This window comes from Arvicola amphibius, chromosome 18 (assembly GCF_903992535.2).
Source record: "Arvicola amphibius chromosome 18, mArvAmp1.2, whole genome shotgun sequence".
NCBI classification, from domain to species: Eukaryota; Metazoa; Chordata; class Mammalia; order Rodentia; family Cricetidae; genus Arvicola; species Arvicola amphibius.
The window spans coordinates 6,087,178-6,105,275 of record NC_052064.1 but is presented as its reverse complement, the minus strand read 5'-3'; the positions used below and the strand labels follow the sequence as shown (position 1 = coordinate 6,105,275).

The 18,098-nt window shown below is 40.3% G+C and overlaps 1 protein-coding gene across 1 annotated transcript in view; it reads left to right on the top strand.

The window, feature by feature from the left end:
* The window catches only part of Reln (reelin), a 429,856-nt gene that overhangs the window by 111,616 nt on the left and 300,142 nt on the right, over window positions 1-18,098 (top strand). The window contains exon 3 of the mRNA XM_038315201.1: window positions 10,093-10,228. Within this exon, the coding sequence (XP_038171129.1) occupies window positions 10,093-10,228 (136 nt within the window). The remainder of the gene's footprint in view (window positions 1-10,092; window positions 10,229-18,098) is intronic.

Genomic DNA, 18,098 nt, shown 5'->3' with positions numbered 1-18,098 from the left:
TTTTTCTCTGACTGTGCTCTTCTCTTAGTAACATTTCTTTGTGAGGAGCTAAGCAGGTTCTACTTGCTTTGATTTTTGCTTGTGATGTTTATAAAATTGTGTTTTGTTTTGTTTTGCTAAATGCGTCAGAATTTGTGAGCCTGTACATGTTTATTTTTACTTTGAAAATTATCTCTATATATACTAATATTCTAGCATATAAAACTTACAAATTTGATCTTAAAACTTAAAATTTCTTATATTTTATTTCTAACCATAAAGGAATATATATATATATATATATATATATATATATGTATGTATATACAACACACACACACACACACATATATATATATGTATATATATATATATATATATAGTTTTTTAAAAGTGGGTGATTCTCTTCTCAATGAATTATTTATATAATATAAAATAATCCATATTCTAAACTTAAATTTATTTTCCCCAAAGACTATCTAGAAGTTATTCTTACTTTATGTCTTAGTTACTTTTCAATTCCTGTGACAAACACCATGACCAAAACAACTTGTAAAAGAAGAAAGTGTTCACTGGGGCTTAAGTAGGATGAGTCCTTACTCATCACCATGGGGACCATGACAATAAACAGTAAGGCATGGTTCAGGGGCACTAACTGTGTGCTTGCATGCTTATGTACAGGTAAAAGGTAGAGAGAGTTCACTGGGAGTGACAAGTACTTCTGAAACTTCAAAACCCACCCCCAGTGACACACCTCCTCTAACAAGGCCACACCTCCTAATCCTTCTCAAACAGTTCCATCAACTAAAAATCAAGTACTCAAACATATGAATGCATATTGGGACCCTTCTCGTTCAAATCACTATGCCTTAACAATAATAAAATAGTGTAATACATGATTATAGAATTACACTGATGATAACATGTTGTTAATAAAACTTAAAAGACACCTTGTTGTAGAAAAACATGATCATTTGGATTAATGCATGGAATTCAGTGAAAAATAGATTTCAAGAAGCCAATCATTTTTAAGAGAGAATAAAAATTTCTTGATATTACATGACTATTGTCATCACGGAATAATAGCATCTGTAGTTATCTGTCCATATCTATATAAGATCATGGCAGCCGGAAGTCTGACATAAAGAGGGTGGATGACCTACAGGCCCTGCCCCATTACAGAGAAGCTGCTGCCAGTGGGTGGTTACAGGTAGGAAGAAGAACCATTGATTTTAGAGGGTTTAGTGATGGTAGGTTTCCCATGCTCCAGTGGGTGGCTCCGCTCCCATGCATATATGGGTGGACAGTACTAACTGGACTTATTGGGTTATTAAAAAGCATGAAGTAGGGAGGGGGCTGTTAGATATAACATGGAAGGAGTTAGAAAGTGGGAATGGGGGTAGATATGACCATATTTAATTGTACAGCATATGGAATTTCCAAAAAATTAAAGAAAATGAAAGCTATAGGGGAGAAAAATCAATTTATCTTCAACATATAATTTGCCTTTAAAAATGGAGGAGGAGTGGATCTGGGAGAGAGAGAAAGTGGGGGTACTGGGAAGAGCCAAAGGCAGGGAAACTGTGGTCAGTATATATTAAATACAAAACAAAAAGGAAATTGGCTGCTAGGTTCCAAGTGACTATATATTCAAACAATTCCCAAAGCACTTGAAGGAGTCAAATCATTATTCTCTGTGTAACTTCAGCTCACAGATTAGTACAGTTTTTTAAAAAGATGATATATGTTCCATTCCTATTTTCCCAATCTATTTTAAATCTGGGAACTAAGAATACATTTATAATCATTTAGATTCAAAGGAAATGAAATGCATATTTCTGAGATTTAGTATTTTAATCACTGAAATAGTAGGACATGAATTTTAATAAAATTTAAATAGATGTAGTATATATCATGTGAAAAACAATTTTTCTTGAAAATAGCATTGTCTTATTCTGGAAATACTTGAGTACCGTAAGTCTGGAAAACAAGAGAAGACCAAAAAATGAATGAAGTACATTTTTTAATCAAGCATCATTTATTATTATTGCTTTCTTGCTTGGTTCTAGGACTGTACCCAAAGCTACCTGTATGCGTTAGTATAGAGCTCTACCATGACCCACATCTCCAGCCCTGCTAACACTTTCTTCTGGTGCATGATCTGCTACTATGGTGTATAAAAGTGCTAAGTACTCACAGTAACCTTTATAATACCACATATTTTATTTTATTTATTATTATTTTTGTTGAGCTAATGTTCTCCACTCCCGTCTTTCTCCCCTCATCTGCTTTTATACTCTCCCATGATCCCCATGCTCACAATTTACTCAGGAGATCTTGTCTTTTTCTACTTCCTATGTAGATTAGACCCGTGTCTGTCACTCTTAGGGTCCTCTTTGTTATCGAGGTTCTCTGGAATTGTTAATTGTAGGCTGTTTTTGTTATGTCTAAATGTCACTTATGAGTGAGTACATATGATATTTGTCTTTCTGGGTCTGGGTTAACTCACTTGATATAATGTTTTCTAGATTCATCCATTGCCTGCAAACTTCAAGATGCCATTATTTTTTCTACTGTGTAGTTCTCCATTGTGTAAATCTTTATCCATTCTTTGATTGAGGGGCATTTAGGTTGTTTCCTGGTTCTGGCTATGACAAACAATGCTGCTATGAACATAGTTGAATACATGTCCTTATGGTAGGATTTAGCATCCTTTGGGTATATAAACAAAAGTGGTATTGCTATATCTTGAGTTAGGTTGTTTACTAATTTTCTGAGAACTCACCATACTAATATCCAAAGTGGCTGTAACAGTTTGCATTCCCACCAGCAACGCATTTCTCTGATGGCTGAGGATGTATAACACATATTTTAAACTATACTTCTTAGTGTTACACATGATCTAATGTTCTAATCTAACATTCTTTAATGTCCATAATTCTATATATAAAGAAAGATGAGGTACTAAATAAAGTGCTTTCACCAGGAAAAAATTATTTCTAAGTCATTAGGCACTTGATAGGAATATTGGTTACTGAGAATAATTTTAATGGTGTAGTAATCAGCCAACATTTTTGCAGCTTGTACTGCATGGTAGGCATTGGTCCAGACACTTTATATCTGTTAGAGTCATACCCAACTCAGCAGGTAGTGTTGCTTTACATATTTTACATGTAAGTTTCCTGAAACCCATATTTACCATACAACTTAGCAAAGACATGGTGTCTAGAAAAAGAAATGCAAACCTAGGATGTTTGTCTTTGTAACCTTGTTACTGATTAGTTCTGTGCATTTTGTCCTCATTTTTGTTTCCCCTTGACTGCTCTAAAGTAGTTTCTGTAAAGACATAGCACAATGAAGAAAACAAAAACAGATTATAGAGTTTGGTTATTCTCTAGCAAACAATGATGCAGTGGTGGTGTTCAAAATCAATTAGATCAAATCATTTTTCTTAAGAACCAACATAGCAAGAGAATGAACTATGGTAGAATTTGTATTTAAAAGATGCTCTAGCAGGATACGTCTTATTTTGCTGTTGTAGCAAATGAGCCCGGAACTCATCTTGTGATACTCTATGAGTTATTCTCCATGCTGTTCCTCAACAGCTGAGGCTATTTTCATGTTGTGGGCATCCTTGTCTCAGCATGGTCATGAAAGCAAATGAAGAAAGGAATCTAAAAGTCTCCTGTCTTCTGCTTTTTGCTTCAACTAGGAAGCAGTGCCTTGCAATTCTACTCAGCTTCTGTTGAATGATTGCAATTGCAAAGGGAGAGAAAGGGTAGCGAGCATTTTTAATGAGTTATAATGACTGTATCAAAGGCATAAACAGTCAATTGGAGCAGAATGAGAGTTGGGTCAGCATTATTTCAGCTCTACATGAAACTGACTAAATATGAAAGAAATTTGGCGGTTCTTCTGTAATGTAGACCTTACTCAGGAGGTTCTGGGTGGCTCTGGGTAACCAGCAGGAGGGAGCTTCAGTACCATGGAGAGCTACCATCATTGCATTGCTTTGACAGCATGTAATATAAGTTCTAATACTTTTTCAGAAGTTACTTATCTCATAAATATGTTAGGTACAATTTTCTGACTGTGAAGATCCAAAAGAAGTTCTAAAGGAAAGCCTCTTGGATGTGTTCTATTGTCTCATACATGTAGTGAGTGATAAGGAGGGAAGAAAGAAAATTTGGCACCAGAGATGGGACAACTTTGTCAAATAGTAAATATTTTAGACTTCTCACAATATGCACATCTTCTTTCTATGGTCTTCTTCCAAGAAACTATCGTGAATCTTCCCTCGGCTTACAGCTTACAAAATATCAAATACAGTCCAGATTTAGCCCTGGAGTTGTATCTTTCTGGCCTCTTTCCAAGCAGAGCAAACAAAAATAAGGCAATCATGGGGAAGGTAGAAGAGAAAGAAGGACAGCTGTAGAAAGCCTTGGAGGACTTGATGACCGGTCAACTGGACAGGAGGGGTAGAGGCAACAGTTACTAAAGATGATGACCTTTACTTAGGGCCCCGTACTAAATATCTATATCTATATCCATATCCATATCTCTATCTGTCTGTCTGTCTGTCTATCTATCTCTATCTATCTATCATCTCTATCATCTATCTATCTATCTATCTATCTATCTATCTATCTATCTATCTATCATCTATCTATCTATATATCATCTATCTATCTATCTCTATCTATCTATCTATCTCTATCTATCTATCTATCTATCATCTATATCTATCTATCTATCTATCTATCTATCTATCTATCTATCTATCTATCCATCTCTATCTATCACTTTGCTCACGATTAACGCCATTCTTCCTCCTTTACCAGGGTGGAGACATATAGCCTGGTTTCTCCCTATCTGACCTTCCTCGTGAGAATTGGGCAGTAAAGTGTGCAGTATAAGGTGGACCTGGGGGGAGGCTGTCCATATGCTTTAAACATAGTCGTAGGGGACCCTCATCAGCTGCTTCCCATGTCTGGGCAGTCACAGTGTTGGTTCTACACTGAACCCTCCCCATGGCTTGTTGCATTGTTTTGTGATGTGCTGTGTGTTTTCTTCAAGTTTATCTCACCCTTCTGGAGTAACTGTCTACTGCTTACAGGATTCCTTCGATTAGATTGAATTCTGTGGTTCATAAGCGAGCATGCCAGTAGAATGTACACAGGGCTTTGTTCAGATAACATATTTATACAAAATTTCATAGGAATGCTCAGAAAAGAATATTTTTTAGTTGCTCTTGGTCTTTTGGCTAAGATCAAGTGTAAAAGCTTCATGACAGAATGAACTTATACAAAGGAGGAGAAAGCGTGAATGACACAGCACTTCACAGGCCATGCCCTGGCAACGTGCTGCTCACAACCAGAGAAGAGAAAAGGAGTCAACGGAGCCGCTGTGCCTTGGGATGCTGGGCATGTAATCACAGGATGCCATGGGGGTCATTCGTCTCAACAAAGATAAAATGTTTGACAAGACAGTTCCTTATAGAGCTGTTCCTATGTGGAAGCAGTTACTTAGTTATTTAGAATTAGCCTTGCTAGGGACACTTTTAGACCGGCCAGTCTGAAGGCACAGTTAAGATAACCAAATCCTGCCTTTACATGCAGAGCCTTTCTGGGTCCAACAGTGGTTACACTGCTTCTCATTTACTATCTTGGCTCAGGATTCACGCTTAGCTGGAGTGATCTGCAGCTTATTTAAAGGGGAGTTTTATGGGAGTCTAGTGGAGACAGAGAAAGACCAGAATTCGGTTTTCAGTCCTCTAAACAAAGGTTCAACCCTTCTTGAGCACTAGCCTAGTGACTTTATATACAAGTTGGCATATTAAGATGAGAATTGTTTCATGTATCCATTCCTATATTTCATTGATTAGAACTTATTATCCATGTTACTAGACTTGGAGAGGTTGTGTAACTTGTTTAAGGTCATTCCCCAATAAGTGACAGAGCAGAAGTCAATCAAACAAACATGGACTGGTGTGAAAAGCTCACCTCTCTGCGCTTCTAGAAAATGGGAACAGAGGTAGTATTTCTCAGGGTTTCTAATGAAAAAAAATGAACTAGTCTTTGTAAAAAGAAGAAAAAGCAAGAACTTTGCATCTTTAAAGATTAAGTAAATATTAGCTGTTACTGTTTTCCTGATGATCTCATCCCTGCTGTTTTTGAGATTCAAAAATGCAGAGATATGAAGTTGTGAGATAGTAAGCTTTGTATTGCTGGAAGCATCCACATGAAGCAAACGGTCATTCCTTTGGTAGCAAAGACAACAGACCTGGGTGGGCAGAATGCGTTTTTGAGTTGGGATTACTCCACTATGGCAGTGGTCTCAAGTTGGTGGCTCTGTTTTAAAGAAAGCCTTATGGAGGCTCTTCTGAGTCCTCACTCTGGCTTGGGTTTATGACTCAGAACACCTCCTCTTTTTTTGTTTCTTTGGCCTAAACTATCAAATATAACTCCTTTCTTAGGTAAAATGCAACTTATTAACTAGTGGTTATGTTGTGAATCAAACATAAATAAGATGAGGTCTAAGAATTGAGTTGAAACTGGGTAGTAAGATTATTCTGGAGCACCAGACTGAGCTCCCAAGGTCCAAATGAGGAGCAAAAGGAGGGAGAACATGAGCAAGGAAGTCAAGACCGCGAGGGGTGCACCCACCGAGATGGTGGGGCTGATCTAATCGGAGCTCACCAAGGCCAGCTGGACTGGGATTGAAAAAGCATGGGATAAAACCAGACTCCCTGAACATGGCGGACAATGAGGGCTGCTGAGAAGCCAAGGACAATGGCACTGGATTTTGATCCTACTACACATACTGGCTTTGCGGGAGCCTAGCCTGTTTGGATCCTCACCTTCCTAGACCTGGATGGATTGGGATGGACCTTGGACTTCCCACAGGGCAAGGAACCCTTACTGCTCTTTGGACAGGAGAGGGAGGGGGAGTAGAGTGGGGGGGGGGGTAAATGGGAGGCAGGGAGGAGGCAGAAATTTTTAATAAAAAAATAATTAATAAAAAATATAACCCCCCAAAAGATTATTCTGGACAGGTAGCTGGTGCGGTGTGGTGAGAGTAATGTCTGCTGGGCAAGCAGCACACCCTAGCTTCTACAAGCACACAGCTATTCAGGGAAGAGCCTATTTGGTATTAGGAAAGAAGGCAGCAGAGCCCTGCATTGGTCGAGCAGATTAGAGTCAGTAAAGACAGTGCACGCTCCACTAGTTCTTTGGAAAGGGTGCTGATTCACAAGCTCAGTAGCTCTAAACGTCTAAGTGTAACTGTTGGCTTTGCTCCACAGGGGAGCAACTGTGACCTACAGCTGTCACAGAACTGGGACATGTCGGGAGGAAGCCAACAGACAATGTAAGATAGAAGCTGAACTGGATTAGATGCCCTTTACTGGCTGGCTCTGCTCTTCTTGACAAGTCACTTACACTCACCGTATCATGGTTCCTGAGTCTCTAAGATGGAGATTATAATAATGGCTTGCATACACAGCATTGTGAGCCATCCAGTGCTGAGTGACCCTACCAAGAATCCCTGGTTCCTTGGTATTGAGCACAGGTCTGTACAGGATCAGTTGCCGCAGGGTGTGTACTCAGCTTGATTGTTTCCCAACAGCTCCTCCCGTAAGATAACGTACTAATAGATGCCAAAGACACAGAGAAGACAGTAACTGCAGTGCTGGTTGGAGTGGAGACTCATCTCGGTGAGCCTGGTGAATGAGGAAAGAGCAAAGTTGATTAAGAATAAGCTCTATTTACATAATTGATGAAGAGTGTGGACGCAGTGCCCTTCTTGAGACATCTTTAACATGGCCATCACCATACAATTCCAGAATGATTTTATAATTTATAACACATTAGTTTCTTGGAACGAAGTGTGAAAGCAAAAGTCTTCAATGTTTTTGAATGAACTCAGTGCATAGAGTCTCAGTGTATACTGTTCACCTCCTCTTCCGACCTGCTGCTTCACAGGTAAATGGTAACAAGCGTGTTTGAGGGAAGTTCTTGGATTGCTTTCCAGCGTATAAGATTCCAACTAGCTCTGTTGAAGTGTTTTGTGTATTGAACCAGCGAAGGTGGCAAACAAGCCTAAGTCTGTAAGAATCAGCGCTGTTTTGAGTTAACAGGCTCTAGAATGTCTGAAAGGAACTCCTTAGATCATTTTCTCCTTTTCTCTAAAGAACATGCTGATTTCCCAAACTAGAATTTCAGAGCTCTCTCTCATTAACAGATAAAACCTTTTACAGAATGTGCAGAGGATGAAATCAAAGGGGAAATAGAGATAATTATCTAACATATCCAGATATCCTACTTCTTAAGTAGTTGTAAGACGATGACTTTACTGGACTTTCTGACACACCATTCTACCAAATGTTCTTAATATCTTAGAAAAATCAAAGTAATACCTGCAGTATTTTATTCGTCAGATTGGCAGCTGCATTTTTCATGCTCCGTTCTGAACTTTTAATGCACTTGCCCTTAGTCTTGTGATTCCTATGCACAGAAGATTTTATCTGAAATTCACAACAAACAAACCAGGACATGTCTCTGACTCCTGATTCTAACTAACCATGGAAACCAAACAGGCTTGAGTCACTCCAGGCTAGAGTAACCCGTGTTTTTAATCCACAAAGCCTAACATGAATTCAATTTTCTCACAAGATTGTTCTTTGGGGTATTAAAATCTTCAGTGTGGTTTTTGGAAGCAAATAAACTATGTCTTATGAGACCATGCACATTTTATTGTATACATTGGGGCTCATGGAACTTTTAGTTCTAGTTCTGAGGACCCCCAGTATGCACATTAAAAGATAGGGAAGTATTCCTCGGGGGAAAATGGGTTCATGCAAGGTTTAGTGAGAAACTTAAAATAACTGAAGACATGTCAGGGAAAATGACATCCCGGAAGGTACAGAAATGTGTGTCACTGCCTTTAAAAGGGATCATGGAGGCAAGTTTAGAATAATTAAAGATGTTATGAGATGAGCTTTGCAAAGGTGTGATATGGAAAAGGGAAGCTGCTATGGGTTTCTTTCCCACCACAGTTTTCTTAAGAAAACAAATGCTGGATAATAATAAACTAGTAATCTAATAGTTTGTCTGGCAATGAACTGAGATGGTCATACTCCCTCCATAAAGGACTGTGTATATTAAAGTTCTGCTGATTGCTAATGTAGACATTAGGAGTAGTCTGTGAATATTCCGTTTTTCTGGTGTGTGTATAAAACATCTAAAAGGAAAGAGTTTAACGTCATGGAGAAATCAAGACAGGTACCTTATTTTGTAAAACTTCAGAATTTGTATGGTTGACTAGTGTTCTTATCCCACATCCATATCGGGAGACCCATACACATTTACTTTTGCAAAGAGCCTAGTTCTTTTCTAAGTATTTTGCTCAAGGGATGAAATTCTACATGAAATGTTTCATATGACAGTTTCTCTATAACCCCAACAATGACTATAAAAAACACTGATTAAATACATTACACACATGGAGGCTTAATTTTCTTTCATTTCCTTCAAAAACAAAAACAACATAACTGGATCCTTCTATTTTAGATCTTTTCCTTTACAAGTATGATCAAAAACTCAACATGCAAATGTTTCCATGCATGCAACAGAGGAGAAACTGTAAATTTAAATGTATTATCATATTTAGATTTCAGATATCCCAAGAATAGGATTCTAACTATATGTGAGTTACATGTCTGTTGTGACACACACGGTCATTGAGGAGGTCAGGGTGGCAATGTGGCCTGTATGTCAGTCATGACAGAGAGGCACTGATTTCATGGTGGAAGCAGTGAATTGTGCTTTGAGGGTCAATGGAATCCAGTCTGACTTCTGTCATTCCTTTCTTGTCATTTTTTGTATACTGTAATTTTTTGATACAGAATCTCTTCGTGTACTTTGTCTATTTTCTAAATAAGTTGTCTCTGTGTTGTTGAGTTTTCCACCAGTCTTTTTACTTGCGTTAAAGTTAAGAGAACTGTTTTGTCACAAAGGATCGAAGGCATCCATAAAATATCATTAGGTTTTGGTGGGTAATAAGGACTATTTCATTTTGTTTTCTTTGTAACATCCCTCCCTTTCTGTCTTGCAGGGATCATGTCTGACCACCAATTCGGTAACCAGTTTATGTGCAGCGTGGTGGCCTCTCATGTGAGTCACCTGCCAACAACCAACCTCAGCTTTGTCTGGATCGCTCCCCCAGCTGGCACGGGCTGTGTGAATTTCATGTGAGTACCTAATGTGGATGTGGCAAATATGTGTGTGGAGGGGCAAATACTGTCTTTAGTGTTGGGAGCAAATACTGCCTGTAGTATGGGGGGCATATACTGCCTCTAGTGTGGGGGGCAAATATTGCCTTTAGTGTGGGGGGCAAATACTGCCTTTAGTGGGCTCACACTGTAACATAAAGGAACCAGGCCTGCTTTTTTTGGGTTTCTGTCCCGCCCAGTACGCCACAGCAGGCAAGCCCCAAAGAAATAACACAGAGATCTCTATAAGTTATAAAGCTAATTGGCCCGTTAGCTCTAGCCTCTCACTGGCTAACTCTCACATCTTGATTAACCAATTTTTTCTGATCTATGTTAGCCATGTGGCTCAGTACCTTTTTTCAGTGGTGCAGATCACATCCTGCTGCTTGGGTGGTCTGGGCAGGAGTGGGAGGAATCAACTTCCTCCTTCCCAGAATTCCCATGTTCTCATTACATCATCACACAGAGTAGCTAGTTATGTCAGCAGGTTGACTTCAATTAAAATCATTAACTGCAGCATTAAAATAAGGCAATGTTAGTTTGTAAAGTAGTTAATTTCCAATTTTTTTTGTTTTCCTTTTGTTTTTGTTTTTCAAGACAGGATTTCTCTATGTAACAGCTCTGGCTGTCCTAGGACTCTCTTTGTAGATCAGGCTGGCCTTGAGCTCACTGAGATCCTGCTGTTTCTGCCTCCCAAGTGCTGGGATTAAAGGCACATGTCATCGTTGCTTGGCATTTCAACTAAGTTTTTATTTTGCATATTTATTTATAAGCTCCGTATTTATTCACTTCCAGCAAACAACAATGCTTTATAAACTAGAAGTCAGTGAGCAGGTAGGAGGGGGGGGGGAGAATGGTGAGAAGTTAAGATGTCACTGAAGATGGGGGTTACACAGTGTAGGGTTGCAGCTGTATGAAAACCTCACCTAATGTGCTTCCCCTGGCTGCCGGGGGTGTGGTCCTAGTCTGTTTGCTCTGTGGTTGGTAGAGCATCATGGCATCAGGAATAGGTAGCATGGAAGATTATAGAGTTTGTTGATGGAGTTGGGGTAATGGAGAGAGTAGGAGATAATGAGAATATGAGAATGATGAATGTCCTTCAAAGTCATGTCCCCAATACCCTGCTTTCTTTTGCTAGCTTCTTTCTACCTCGTAAAGTTTCTACAACCTTCCTACATAGTGCCACCTTCTGTAGACCGTGCCTTCAAGGCATTAACCTATAGGAGACATTTTCAATGAAAACCACAACTTTAAGACAGTATGTCTTAAGTACTGCCATCATTAAAAATAAGTATGTAGGTTGTTCTGTGGCATACGAGTGCCAGTCTGATCTACATAGTGAGTTCCTGTTGCGTGGAGAGAGCCGCTTTTTCGTCCCAGCCACCCAGCTAGCTTTGCCCCGAAATAATCACACAGAAATTGTATTAATTAAAACATTTTCTTGTCCCATTTGCTCTAGCTTCTTTTTTTTTTTTTTTTTTTTTTTTTTTTTTTTTTTTTTTTTTTTGGTTTTTCGAGACAGGGTTTCTCTGTGGCTTTAGAGCCTGTCCTGGAACTAGCTCTTGTAGACCAGGCTGGTCTCGAACTCACAGAGATCCGCCTGCCTCTGCCTCCCGAGTGCTGGGATTGCTCTAGCTTCTTATTGGCTAATTCTCACATCTTGATTTAACCCATTTCTATTAATCTGCATATCGCACATGGCTGTGGCTTACCGGAGATTCTAACGAGCGTCTCTCTCAGACGGAGTATCCATTCCTTCTCCCTGACTCTGAATTCAGTTCTGTCTTCTCTGCCTACCTAAGTTCTGCCCTCTCAAAAGGCCAAGGAAGTTTCTTTATTCATTAACCAATGAAAGCAACACATAAACAGAATAACCTCCTACATCAAGTTCTATGACAGCCCAGGCTATGTAGAGAGACCCTGTTTCAAAAAATGTGTGTGTATACATACATACATATATATATATATATGTATATATATGCTAATTAACACCATTTAGTCATTCTGTAATATAAACACATAGCAAAACGAAATTGCACCCAATATATATATACAGTTACTATGTGCCAATTTAGAAGCAAAGATAAACAAAGAGTGATTTTCTGAACCTTAGGTGCAGGAGTTGTGCTGTCGGTGCATCTATTAGGACTGGGCTCCCATGGTCAGCTGATCTCTGTAGGTTGACCAGTTGTAGTTTTAGGTAATGGTTTCCATCTACTGCTAAGAGAACAATCTCTGATGAGAGGTAAGAGCTATACTGTCTGTGGGTATAAGGATAATCTTAGAGTGCATTTCAGAAGTATGATGAGTTAGTATAGTGGCAGTCATGTGGGTTCCTGAAGATCCAAGGCCTCGTTAGCCCTGGTAGTTGACTGGATTTACAGTACCAGTCATGATTTCCCTCCTGCTGCATGGGCTTTAAGTCCAGTTTAACAGTTGTTGGTTGCAGCCAAGACAGGAGTGCCGCTATTGTGCTTTAGGCATATATTATGTCATAGTTGTGGTTCATAAACATCACAGTTAGAGAGAATTATTGATTGCTTCCTTCCCTTTGCAGTTTGCATAGGTCCCAGATGGGGCGGCAAGATTATCAGAGCCAGAGAACAAGGAGTCTGCTGTGAGACTGTGTCTCCTAGAAAGGACAGAGAAGCTTTACGCATGATACCTCAGCAGTATGGCTGTCTAGACAAGATCTGAACAATGACAACATGAGCAGACAGGCTAAAGGGAAGGGTAAAAGTCTCACAGGGCCCTACCCATAGACAGCATCTAAACAACAGGAAAGAGAATCTAACACCATCAAATGAAAGCAGATACAAATGCAGCTTCAAGGCTCCACATGATGGTTGGAAAATGATTCCTGACCAAAACATGTGCTGAACTGCTAAGTGGATTAGCTGCCTTTCTAGAGCTATGACCAGAATACCCAAGAGAACAGCTAATGCAGAAGGAATTTAGCTCCCCAGGAGGGAGGGAGAGAATGTGGTCAGCAGGTGGTTTGTGGTGGTACTGAGTCGCTTTTGAACCTAAGATTCTCTCATGGGTTTTCACCAAGGAGACTGGGAAAGAGAATGGCTGTGCTGCACAGCAGGACAGGTACCACACCGGTTCAGAAGCTTTGCTCTTCGACATCGCTCAACCTTGACTACACCTCTTCCCCTACCCAGCAGCCACCATTCCTTATCCTTCCTATCTGGATTTTACCTATGTCCCTCCCTGCGTTCTGTTCTCGTTTCTAACATAGGCTCTTGTTCATTTAATTATCTTTCTGCCTCTAGAACGCAAGTTCCTTGAAGGCAAGAATCCCTGTTTCTTTAGTGATCCGCTTCAACAGTCTAGAATAGTGCTTGGCTTACAGTTGTCACTCACTGAATATTTGGCAAATGCAGTGACTCAGAGACAGAAATAGCTGTTCATTAGGCAGGGAGGCAGAACAGAGGTAGAGGATCTCTTTAGTGTTTCCATTCCAACCAAGTGCTTAGGCAACAAAATCCATAAAACAAGAGTACACTAAAATTTACCACCAATCTATTCCCCTGACAGCATCTGCGTCAGTGCCAGGGTCTCCTGTGGCAACCCCATGATACCGAATAGACCCTGTTCCTGCCACTCTGATCAGTGTGACCAGCTGACAATGTCACATTTACTACCCCGTGGTACTGAATAGACCCTGTTCCTGATCAGTCTGACCAGCTGATGCTATCACATTTATTCCATACAGCTGATTGACATTTAATCCCATTGCCTTCTTCCTTGGGAAGTTTTTGCATTTGAGCCATTTTTCTGCAGTACCTCCTGCAGATCACTGCAGAAGTGTCTTGCCTGGTCACCCTACATCTCCCCCACTCCATCCTATACTGTGGTGTCTATCTAAGTCTTCTTAGATAACAAATGATCATTCACTCAGGATTTGGAGAAGCATGAACTGCCCTTTGGCCAGAATCCATAGTCCTTTGGACTGTCTTTTGTTGTCTTCCTTCTGGGCTCCAGATGAGCAGAAAGTAACAGTGTACTAAACCTTCTGACTTGCTGCTTTTCCCTCCCTGGCATGCTTTCCCCCAAGTCTAATTGCCTATGCCTTCTTTAAGACTTGTTAAAAACTTTTGTGATCAAGGGGGTAGTTTTGGTTGTTTTGCTGTTTGTATGTGTGTATGTGGTAGTTGGTACCGTGTCTCAGTCATGCCTTCTCAGGCTATATGATTTCCAGGATCACAGTTTATTTTAGCTTAGTAATGATCCCTGCTGCTTGAACATGCATATATAACTTCTTACTTCAAAATAAGAATTGCTTTTTTTAAAAAGACAAAACATACAGTAATGGAAACAATTTAAAACTGCCCACTTCAAACAAACTCAAGTTTTCTTCTTTATTTTTTCCATAATGAGGCTTGAACCTACAGCCTTGACCATGCTGCCCAAGTTCTAAACCATGAGTTATGATAAATTCCAAAATTTAAGTTTTTAATTGAACCTATTTTAAGATATACTAAAAATATGATTTTTGAATATTTTTTAATACTGTGACCAAATGATTGACAAAAAGTAACTTATGGGAGAAGGATTTATTTTTATTCAAAGCTAGAGTAGTACCCATCATGGCAAAAACAAAAAGTATCCATCATGGTGAAAAAGTATTCATCATGGCAAGGGTGTCCCCATCATGGCAAGGATGTATCCATTATGGTGAGGAAATGACCGTCATGGCGAGGATGTCCCCATCATGGCGAGGATGTCCCCATCATGGCGAGGATGTCCCCATCATGGCGAGGATGTCCCCGTCATGGCGAGGATGTGCCTGTCATGGCGAGGATGTGTCCATCATGGCAAGGGTGTGCCCATCATGGTGAGGATGTCCCCATCATGGCAAGGATGTGCCCGTAATGGCGAGGATGTGCCCGTCATGGCGAGGATGTCCCCATCATGGCGAGGATGTGCCTGTCATGGCGAGGATGTGTCCATCGTGGCGAGGATGTCCCCATCATGGCGAGGATGTCCCCGTCATGGAAGGGAGGGGCTGGTGAAGTGCCTGGCAGCAGGAACTGTGGCTGGGTCAGGAATCCGACAAGTGGAACATTGGTGCTCACCGGTTTTTCCACTCTCCCTCTTCCATCCATCCCAGCGTGGGATGGTGCTGCCCACATTCAATGTCAGTCCTTCTTCCTTCATTAAAGTCCTCCAGAAATTCTCTAAAGACTTGCCAAAACGTGGCTCCTAGGAGACTCCAAAACCAGTCAGTTTGCCAACAAAGATTACACACCACAAATGGTTTTTTTGATCTCACTGTTCCTACAATGTGAAATCTTGTTTCTCCTGAGTTTTTAAAGTCTTATCTCTGGTGTGTGTTTTCTTTGCAGTCAGTCAGAAAAAATTCCATTTGTTCAGAATAAAGTTTTGACTGAAAAGGAATGAAGTCACTCTCAATTACAGCTTCAAGGAAGATTTGATGATACAGTTTACTTTGTTTTTTGAGACTCTGTCTCTCACCGGAACCTGAGCTCATTAGTTAGTCCAGGCTAGCTAATGGATAAGCCTGAGGGAACCACCTATGTTAGTCCAGGCTAGCTAATAGATAAGCCCGAGGGAACCACCTTCGTTAGTCCAGGCTAGCTAAAGGATAAGCCTAAGGGAACCACCTGTGTTTGCCTTCCCAGTGCTGGGATTGCAAACAGCATAACCATACCTTAGCTTTTGCAACTTTGCAGGGGTGTTAGTGCACCAAGCCTAGGTCCTTGGGATTGTGTGCTAAGCACTTCACCAGCTGAGCTGCATCCCAGGTCCCAGTTCTGAATTCCTTTAAATGTATTTTTATTAGCCAACTACATATCCTTGCTATAAAGGTTTGAGGGTTTTAAAAAATGTATTTTAATTTTAAAATTGCATTCACTTTCTTTTTGTAGTAGTAGGGGCATGCACATGATCCCACATGTGAGATCAGAGAATAATTTGTAGGAGCTACGTTCTCCTTCTACTGTGTGGGTTATGAGGTTGACACTTAGATCATCAGGCTTGGCAGCAAGCCCCTTCACTCACTAAGTCATCCTGCCCGCCCTAAATACAGCTTTAGATATTTAAAGCCATAGGCTCCCATTCTGCTTTCTTCCTTTTGTGATTTTAATGTATTACTTAATGTCTTAGAAAGCATGGAATACTCGCTGTGAAGACATTCAGTGACTGGTACCTAACTTAGTGTGTGCATAGTCTTTGTAAGGCTGATGGGGTTAATAGTACATGCAAACTTTTAGCCTCAGCACAGCCAGTCTCTGGTGATATTTTCATAGTTTAAAACCAAGTCACTCACTTGAAACATTTTAAAAAAAATTTGCACCAAGAATTCAATACATTTGAGCTGAAATTCAGGACAATCCTATAATGTGCCGTGTATCTTTCTAGTGAATAATATAGTCTGTCTGAAGGGCCAAATGCAGCGCATGGGCTGCACTTACAGTCTTTCTTGTTTAAAAGCAGCCCAGTGGGAGACAGGTGCGGCATGTGAGGATGAGGGAGAGGTTGAAGGATCAGCTGTACCGATCCATACAGACAAGGGCGACCATGAGCTTAGCATTGCTGTTTGCCACCTATTGATAACTCTGTCTAGCTGGTGTCGTCTCACACTTCCTCACATTTGTGTCTTATTGCTGTCCTGCTTACCTCAAACTAATAAACCTCGAGAAGAAAAAGGGGGTGTAAGAGAGGAGAGAGGGTGAACACAAATAGGGACAGGAAGGAAGGATTCAAGGATAAAGCAAGAAAGCGAAGGAGGGACAGAGGAGGACAGAAGAAACCTTCAAGCCTTTTAACCTTAGAAATGATTGAAGAAGACATCAGGGAAATAGCAGCGTCTAATTTACCTTATGCACACCATTCGTCTAATTTAATCTAATAATTCTCATAACAATGGAACCCACTTTAGAGAATTATTCTCACTTTATAGATGAGGACTTTGAAGTACAGATATGTTGAATAACGAGTCTTAAGTCACTGTGAGCAAAACAGCCTGAGATAAAGGTGATATTTCCTCACTGCTTTTACATTTAAAGCGATCACTTTTCTATTTTATTAAAGAAAATAATTATACCCATACCATGCAAGTCACATAGAATCTGCAATGCAGCATCAGAACCTTTCCCACGTGTCTGCAGGTGTGTCCCACTGTTAGAAATCTGTACAGACGTTACCCAGCTCAGCCAGGTCCCCAGATGAGTAGCTCAGTTTCTCAGCTCAACCAGATACCAAGAGGCACAAAAACTGAAAACAAAATGAACTGAGATATTTTCTAAGATAAACTTGGATCAGCAAAGAGGGATCTGGGAGGGACCATACTTGATACTCCCAAGGAAATAACTTCTAGGGTGGTAGTTTTTTTTAAAAACTCTAAACAAGAAGCAGAATGATCATTTGAAGAATTGAAGACACTCACAGTTTCTGAATGCCTGTCAGGCTTGAGAGAGAAATGGTATGGAGCCCTGGAGCACTGCCTTGAGTGTAGCCCGGATGCTTTTCACTTTTGATGGAAGCCATTCCAACCTGCCCGGAGAATCCCTTGAGAAAAAAAAAAATGGTAGCTGGTTGTCCATTTATTTCCATCCATCAAAAAGGAAATCCCACAATTATATCTGCTTTGTTACTTACTTCAACACCTGAAATAAGACAGTGACCCTACAACCCTGTCTGCTGGGAGTTCATTTGTGCAGCAAATGAGGGTGCCGGCAGTTGATACATACAGATTCTGCATGGACCTCAAGACTACATGCGGTTTGCTGCAGAGAATAAATTATCTCTCCCGTAAGTCTGAAATGATGTATCCCTTCCGTGAGGTCAACTGCCTACACTGTTTTCTGAATAAGGAATT